Source organism: Saprolegnia parasitica (assembly GCF_000151545.1).
Source record: "Saprolegnia parasitica CBS 223.65 unplaced genomic scaffold supercont2.8, whole genome shotgun sequence".
Lineage (NCBI taxonomy): Eukaryota > Oomycota > Saprolegniomycetes > Saprolegniales > Saprolegniaceae > Saprolegnia > Saprolegnia parasitica.
The window spans coordinates 167,721-175,599 of NW_012156402.1; the positions used below are offsets into that span (position 1 = coordinate 167,721).

General features: G+C 60.3%; 3 protein-coding genes across 3 annotated transcripts; 1 reads left to right on the forward strand and 2 right to left on the reverse strand.

Annotated features, from left to right (window-relative positions):
• Window positions 1-45: 45 nt before the first annotated feature.
• On the reverse strand, window positions 46-2,934 carry SPRG_03163 (hypothetical protein; the record flags this gene model as incomplete). The annotated part of the gene is made up of 6 exons (XM_012341755.1): window positions 46-588; window positions 639-1,921; window positions 1,971-2,082; window positions 2,131-2,438; window positions 2,489-2,707; window positions 2,772-2,934. 6 exons carry the CDS (start codon window positions 2,932-2,934, stop codon window positions 55-57), a joined length of 2,619 nt encoding a protein of 872 aa, XP_012197145.1. The 3' UTR covers window positions 46-54.
• A 633-nt stretch (window positions 2,935-3,567) lies between these two features.
• On the forward strand, window positions 3,568-7,097 carry SPRG_03164 (hypothetical protein; the record flags this gene model as incomplete). Its single annotated transcript, XM_012341756.1, has 9 exons — window positions 3,568-4,020; window positions 4,066-4,137; window positions 4,185-4,238; window positions 4,288-4,361; window positions 4,419-6,459; window positions 6,514-6,732; window positions 6,774-6,870; window positions 6,922-6,998; window positions 7,050-7,097. Exons 1-9 carry the CDS (start codon window positions 3,643-3,645, stop codon window positions 7,095-7,097), a joined length of 3,060 nt encoding a protein of 1,019 aa, XP_012197146.1. The 5' UTR covers window positions 3,568-3,642.
• A 212-nt stretch (window positions 7,098-7,309) lies between these two features.
• SPRG_03165 (hypothetical protein) lies at window positions 7,310-7,813 on the reverse strand (the record flags this gene model as incomplete). The annotated part of the gene is made up of 1 exon (XM_012341757.1): window positions 7,310-7,813. The coding sequence occupies one exon, from the start codon at window positions 7,811-7,813 to the stop codon at window positions 7,310-7,312; it is 504 nt and encodes a 167-aa protein (XP_012197147.1).
• Window positions 7,814-7,879: the final 66 nt, after the last annotated feature.

Genomic DNA, 7,879 nt, shown 5'->3' on the forward strand with positions numbered 1-7,879 from the left:
GATTTGATCTCTTTTTTAAACTTTAAAATCTATCAATGTATCGAGCCCGTGCCTTCATAAATACAGGTTGTCGTCGTGGACGCGGTCGAATCGCCACACGTCGCTGCAGTCGTCGGTCGTCCAGTCGATGACATAATCGTCGTCGTCGGCCTCGGTGTCGTCGACCTCGGGCTCGGGCGCCGACGCTGCTTTTCCTGCCGCATTGGGCCACGGTCCGGACACGCGCCGGTGGTGGTGCTTTGTCTGGCGCGGTGTCGCCGCAAGACTCGTTGGCGTCACCTCGATCGGTGGTTGCAGTGGCGCGAGCAGTGCTGTCTTGGCCGGGACGATCGCCGTCACCCTTTGGTAGCTCTGCAGCTTCCGCGACAAAAACGATCCGAGGAGCGGTTTGGAGTCTTTAGCTGGCAGCGGAAACACGGGCTCGGTCCACGGCGATGCATCCACTGTCAAGCGCGGACTTCGGAGCTCGCCATTCTCGCATTTCTGTTGCTTTGTAGCACCCTCCCCCCGCAGCGCGCCACCGCTCTGCGTGCGGAATGCATCCAACACGTTGTCGACTTGATGCTGCAGCTGCGTCTTCTCGTCGCCCTACATCAACACACGAATGGCATCAACGAGCGTTGCTGCTCCGTGCGTACGAGAAAGGCCCAGGGCGAGATCGGGTCAAACAACAGCGCTGGCGTCGTTGTCGCAACCACCGACGCCTCGTACGTGGCCCGGACCTTCAACGCGGCTGTGGTCGCTTGGATCATGTGCAGGTCCATGCGGCGCGCTTTCGCGTCGCTGAGCTCGAGCACCGTGACGGTCGTCGTCGCCATGTACGTCGCGCCCTCTACATCGTGGATCGCAAACACACTGGCGCCAAAAAACTGCCGAGGCCCGAGACTGCCGACGTGCACGACTCCGCGGCTCTCGGCGACTGCTGGCTTGTAGACTCCGACGACGCCCGTGAGAATGAGATAGAACCCACGGGCGTGGTGGCCGTGGCGCAGAAAGATATGCTCCGCGTGGTACGTGGCCTCAGCCATATCAAAGGCGACGCGGATGCACGCCTTGTGGTCCGCTTTTGGGTACAGCTCGTGGAGGTAGTCGGCCCGCTCGATGATGTAGTGGCGGATGCGGAAGCCCGGCAGGAGACGCGCAAAGTGCCGGCGCTGGAGCACAATGAGCTCGACGTCCGTGGCCGCGACCGCCGATGCAGAGCGCGGCATGTTGGTGACGAGCGTGAGCTCGCCAAAGCTGTCGCCGCCCGTCAAGGTCGCGACCACATGGCCGACGCTGTCGTCGCCGTCCTCAAAGACAACGCTCACGTCGCCGCGGAGGACCATGTACGCCTTGCCTTCGATCGTGTTTTGTTTGAAAATGTACTTGCCGCGCCGGACGATCGCAAATTCCATGAGCCGCGCCAGCTGCGACGCCATGAGAAACTTGCCGTCGCGCTTGGAGTCGTCGGTGCGGAACTTTTCGAGCAGCGTCGACGTCTCGGCGAGCCGCCCGAGGAACGCGACGTCGTCAGGCGGGCGATCCCGCGACGGCTCCGTGCTCAGAATGCGCTTGGTCTCGAACCGGATGACTTTGCGCGCCGAGATCGGGTCGAACCAGTCGATGCGGTTCGAAATGGACGGGAACCCGAGCGCGAGCCGCGGGTTGGCAAACACGCGCCGGTACAGATCCGTGTACATGGTCTTGCCCGCGAATTTCTGGGCCTGAACCGACTGGAACTTGCGCACAAACTTGACGAGGTGCTCGACGACCCGTGGGTTGCTGTGCATGGCCTCGAGCCGCCGCAGCATGCTCCACTCGTTCGAGACATTGGTCGCTAAGGCGCCGCCATCGGCGTCGTGGGCCGCACCGGTCTGCGCCTTCACAAAGCTCTCTCGGTTCATGACGATGCACACGATAGGGCCGACCGCAACGACATCTAATCGTGCGACTATGAGACATGTTGAACCGTTTGCGTCGGACGCAACCGGCCGTCCGCGGCTTGCCGAAAAGGCCCATTTCCCCAAACCCTTGAAAAGACACTTTTCGAAGCAGCTCGACTTCAACGCCGTTGGGTCGAATGCAGACTTTGGCTTCGCCCTACACCACAGCTACGACGACTGCCATCGGAGGGTAGGCAGGCCGAACCTCGACAAGGACAAAGTACTGGTCGTCAATCTCGCCGAGCTTGCAGACGTGCGCGCCATCGTCGTACGCGCGCAGCGTTGAGAGCCCGAGCATGCGGCCGCGCTGGGTGAGCGTCAACGCCGAAAACACGTTGAGGTTGTCGAGCACGCCATTCTCGCGCATGAGGAGGCGGTAGCGCATGAGATCCCGAACCGAGCCGAGGTGCATATTGCAGTGGTGCAGCGAGACCGTAAAGCACTTGACGTCGCCGACCGCGATCGCATTGGCCGTGCGCTGCATGGCGAGTGCATAGGCAAACGTGGACTCGCCTATGAGGCATCACCATAGAGGCGATGGAATGCGACGCGTCGACGTGTACCAAAGTACTCGAACTCGGTGCGGGTCGAGATTTGCTGCTGGTCGTCCTTGTTGAGCTTCTTGAGCCGCGCGCGCGTGATCTGGATCGTGCCACTCTCGACAAAGTAGATGTCCGAGTCGGTCTCGCCCTGCCGGACGATGAACGCGCCATTGGGAAAGTGCAGCGGCGTGAGCGCGTCCATGAGCTGCGTGCGTGACGCACCCGCCGCGATCGCCATGGCTACAGCACCAACATGCGTCATTATCATCCATCCGCGTCCTTTGCAGGCGCGTCGTCGTCGTACTCAGGATCGGCACGTTGGCCACGAGGAGGCGCTTGCGCTCGCTCATGTCGAGCTCGGCGACCGGCGCCTTGGGCGCCACAACCGGCGCCACGACGATGGGCTTGCTGTACACGAGGCTCGTGCGCTTGCCTTCGGGCGCAACCACGGTGCGGCGCCGGCCCATGCTCGGCCTTTCTGAAACGCGGGCGCGCGGTTTCAGGCGGCTAATCGCACCCAACTCGCCGCACCAGCGAGTCCCCTTGGACGACCGTCGAGCCGAGACAGGCGGCGTGGATGCTACCAAGGCCATAGATGTACACCGTGTTAGGATGGCATTGAGGATACCAACGGCCACGCACAACGCCTCAGCATCCTTCACACTGTGCTCACGTTCTTGTAGCCCGAGCTTATTGCACGGTACAATATGGATCCCAATCATCCACGTGATCAGGACTGGGTGAGGTCCCATAAAAAACCCAACGGGATCGCAACCTCTGCTTCAGGTTGCATCGCCCGACCACATTGGATGGGCCGATCCAATCCTGGTACTACTACGTACTGGGATATGGAGACGGGCCTGGCGCAGTGGGTGGCGACGACTGGTTCCTTCCCGCCAGCAGCAGCATGCTGGTCGGCCAAGTTGGGTGCGATCGAGCAACGGGTGACACCCTCACTGCAATGGATGGAATCGGAATATGAGAATAGTGTTTGACTTGCGGTTTGTATGTGGCCACGTGGCGATCGCATTTGGCGGGTTTTGAGCCACCGAATCGAGCCGCCCGAACGGGTCCATGAATCCTCCAATATTCAATATATAGTGTGCCCCGGCCGCAAGATCCGACTTCGCCCCCACCGGCCGACGACCCCGAGACCGACGACGACGACGACGAGAATGGACTCGGCGACGCTGCACAACATCCTACTGCACACCTTTAGCGAGGACGCGGCCGCGCGCTCGGCGGCGGAGGCGGCCATCAGCGGCCTCCACAGCGTGCGCGGCTCGGTCGTGCTGCTCGTGGAGCTCGCGACGCGGCCAGACGTCCAGCGCGAAATCCAGCAGGCGGCGGCCATTTTGCTCAAGAACCTCATCCAGGGCCATTGGGGCCACGACAGCGACTGCCATCCTGTCGAGCCCGAGGCCATCTTCCCGGACGCCGACAAGGACGAGTACCGCAAGTTTATCCTCCAAGGCCTCTTTGACTCGCACGTCAACTCGATCCAGAACCTCATGGTCGAATCCGTCAACATCATCGCACGCCAGGACTTTCCCGTACGACCGAATCGTACCTCCACGCGCTTAGCATGCGGCATGTAGGAGCGATGGCCGACGCTCATCGAAGACATTCGCGCCACGCTCCAGTGTGGCGACCCGCACCGCATCTGCAACGTACGCCTCGCCTTGTACGTATCGACATCATCGCGCGTGCGTACTAGGCACTGCTCGCGCTCCGCAAGGTCGTCAAGATATACGAATACAAACCGCCCACGGTACGTCCTCCGCCGATACGCTGTGAGCGCTCATAGCGCGCCCACGTAGCAACGCGAGACGCTCAACGTGATTGTGGTTGCGACGTTTCCGCTCCTTCGCACGATGCTCCAGCAGCTCCTGAGGTAGAGATTGTCTATATGCTTGACGACCCTAGTCTCACAACAAAGCATCACGACTAGCAATCCGTCCATCGAGGCAGGGCACATGGTGCACTTGATTTGCAAAATCTTTTGGTCGTGCGTCCAGTGCACGCTGCCGCCGTATCTGACGGTCGAAGAGATGACGGGCTGGATGGAGCTGCTCAAGACACTCATGTCCAAGCCGATGCCCGAGCTCGCAGGCCCGAGCTCGCCTGACGACGAAGAGACGCGCCACCGCCACCCGTGGTGGAAGGCGAAGAAGTGGGGCATCCAGATCATCTCGCGCTTCTACACGTCGTGGGGCAACCCAAAGCACGCGACCGCGTCCCAAGCGATGGCGACGTTTTTCCGGTCGACGATTGCGCCGCATCTCCTCGTCTCGGTGCTCGAGACCCTCGCGCTGCGTCCGCAAGGCCAGTTTTGTCCCGACCGCGTCGTCCAGCTCTGCCTCGTGTACCTCCAAGAAGCGATCATCTCGGGCGCGTCGTACCAGCAGCTCTTGCCGCACTTGGATTTCGTGCTCTTTAAAGTCCTGCACCCGGTCATGTGCCTCACGCCAGCCGACCTCGCCGTGTACGAGGCCGACCCGCAAGAGTATGTCCGCCGGACCAACGATGTCATGGGCGAGTACCTCCATCCTGTCTACGCCGCCGAGACGCTCCTCTCGGACCTCTGCACCAAGCGCGGCAAGCACTGCGTCTCCAAAGTCCTTGGGTTTTACAACCACATTCTTGTGACGCCGGCCAACGACGAAGACGGCTGGATCCAAAAAGAGGCGGCGCTGCATGCACTCGGCGCCCTCGATGCGTTTTTAACGTTGTCGCCGGCCCACCAGTCGCAAATGGAGTCGATCGTGCTCGCACACGTGCTGCCGGCCTTTCAGAATCCCCGCGGCTACATGCGTCTCCGTGCGACGAAAATGGTGTCGCGCAACTACATGACCAAGCTCGTGTTTCAAGACTCGACCATGACGCAGCTCGTGAGCTGCGTGCTGGCGACGCTCCAGGACCCGGATCTCCCCGTGCGCATTGAAGCCGCCAAGAGCTTTCGCCACCTCGTCATGTACAACCACACGACGATCGTCCTCGACGTGCTTCGCCCTGTGCTGCCGACCGTCCTGGAGCAATTCTTCAAGATTATGGACGACATGGGCTTCTCGGACGAAGTCATCTTGGCGCTCGAGCAGCTCATTGACCAGTTTTGCGATGAAATGGGCCCGTACGCCGTTCAGCTCGTCTTGCGCCTGAGCCAGCGCTTCAAGCAGTGTCTCGATGCCGAAGACGACGAAGACGACGCGTGCTTGACGGCCGCGTCGTGCCTCGACACGATCAACACGGTGCTCATGAGCATCTACAACCACCCCGAGCTCTTTGAACCGCTCCTCGACGCGCTCATTCCAATCCTGCACCTCTTGCTGAGCTCGGACAGCTACATTGACTTTGTCGAACCGGCGCTCGATATCGTCAAGTCGATTACGTTTTACTCCAAGTCGATCCACCCGAAAGTGTGGCTCCTCTTCCCGTCTCTCTTTCGCGGTGCCGACGCGTGGGGCAGCGAGTACATGCACTCGTTCGTGGCCGTGCTCTTTAGCGTCATTGGGCGCGACGCGAACGGGTTTCTGCAAGGCGTGCTCCAAGTCAACCTGCCGACCGGCGTCAAGCGCATCTCGTACCTCGAGCTCGTCTTCAACTTTGTGCGCAAGCTCCTGCACAAGCCCGAGGTGGACGAAGAAGACGTCTGGGGCGCGTGCCAGACCATGGATTGCATCCTCTTCAACTGCGACGGCATCGACATGTTTGTTCCGCCGTGCCTCCAGCTCGTGTGCATGCGGCTCAGCCGCACGCCGCAGCATGACACGCGCGTCGTCACGTCGCTGCTGGGCGTCGTGCTCTCGGCGCTCCACTACAGCGTGCCGTTGACGCTCTCGGTCCTCGACAAGATGACCGTCGTCGAACCCGTGCTCAACTCGCTCTTGCGGAACGCCGAGGTGCGCACGCGCTACTCGGAGCAAAAGGTGTTTGTGCTCGGGATGGTGTCGCTCCTCCGCGTGCCCCAGGCCGAGCTCCCGGCCGTCGTCCAGGTATGTCTTTTTCTTGCATCTTCTTGCATTTTCATGATGGATTTGATTTTCTAGACGCAATTCTCGACGATTGTGATGCTCGTCCTGCAAAAGCTCACGCACATTGTCGAGGCGAGCCGCCACTCGACCGACGACGGGCTGCGGTCGTACCAGGACCGCAACGACGAGACGCTCAAGGCGCTCATTGACCAAGGCGGGTACGACTCGGGCGAGGACGCCGACACGTCGCTCAAGGAAGAAGAGTACGCGAGCATCCTCCGCGACCTCGGCAAGGTACGCTTGATACATTGATACGCGAACAAACATCGAGTTAGGGCGGCTCGGACGCGTACTTTGACGACGACGACAAGGACTACTTTAGCAGAATAGACAACATTGACGAGTTTGCGCTCTTCCTCCAGACGATGCATGGTACAAGATCGACGTTGCGATCCCATGGTGTCTCATAGGCCACCATTTTAGTCCTGCAGACCGACCAGCCGCAGGCGTTCGAGAGCCTTGGGCTCGCCAACAACGCCGAGTACGCCCAGGCCTGCCAGGTAGATATGCTCATCTCATCGTCACCTCCTCATGTGCATCATGCGCCGTAGCTCTTTACGCATGAGATCCATCGCCGGCAGGCCGACTCGTCGGCGTAGGTTTTTCACATGGCGTGTTGACCACATGTGGGAAATACGACGTGGTTTTGTGCTTTGGAATAAATATCTAGCTTGTCGTATCGTGGGGTGCGTGTTTTTTTGCGGGTGGGAGAAAACCCACACGTGTGGAAAGACACGCGGTGGCAAACGGGAGAGGAATGTTCAGGAATCATTAAATTAAAAAAGCGATGCACAAGAATAATAATACACGCCTACACCGACACGTCGCGGAGGAGGTCATGGGACAAGATCAAGTCGAGGTGCCCCGGGTGCGTACAGAGGTGGCCGAGGTACGTCTGGATGAGCTTGACTTGGCGGATGAGGTCCTCCATGCTCGGCACATGCACAAACTTGACCGACTTGGTTTTGGCCAAGGGCATCATGCACGAGAAGGCCTGCAGCGCGACGCGCTCATAGTGCGAGTCGCCAATCGAAATGATGTGTTGCTGCGCGTGGCTCTTCTGGCCCATGATCTTGGCGAGCTCCGATGTAAAGCACGCGACCTTCCACTCGTCGACGGGGTACGTGGCCTCGAACGCGGTCCGCGCCGAGACGATCTGGATGTTTGAGAGAAGAGGCAGCAGTGATGGCATGAAGCGCGCGCACGACGCCTCGACCCAGCCCGCTTCGCCGTTGGTGATGATGATGCACGTGCGGTTGGCCTCAATGCACGAGGCCAAGAAGGCAGCGATGAGGTCGATGAGCTTCATGAGCATGACATGGTCGTGCTGCGTCAAGACAAAGCAGCCTTCTTCCAGCGGGTAGTTGCGCCGGGTGAGGTG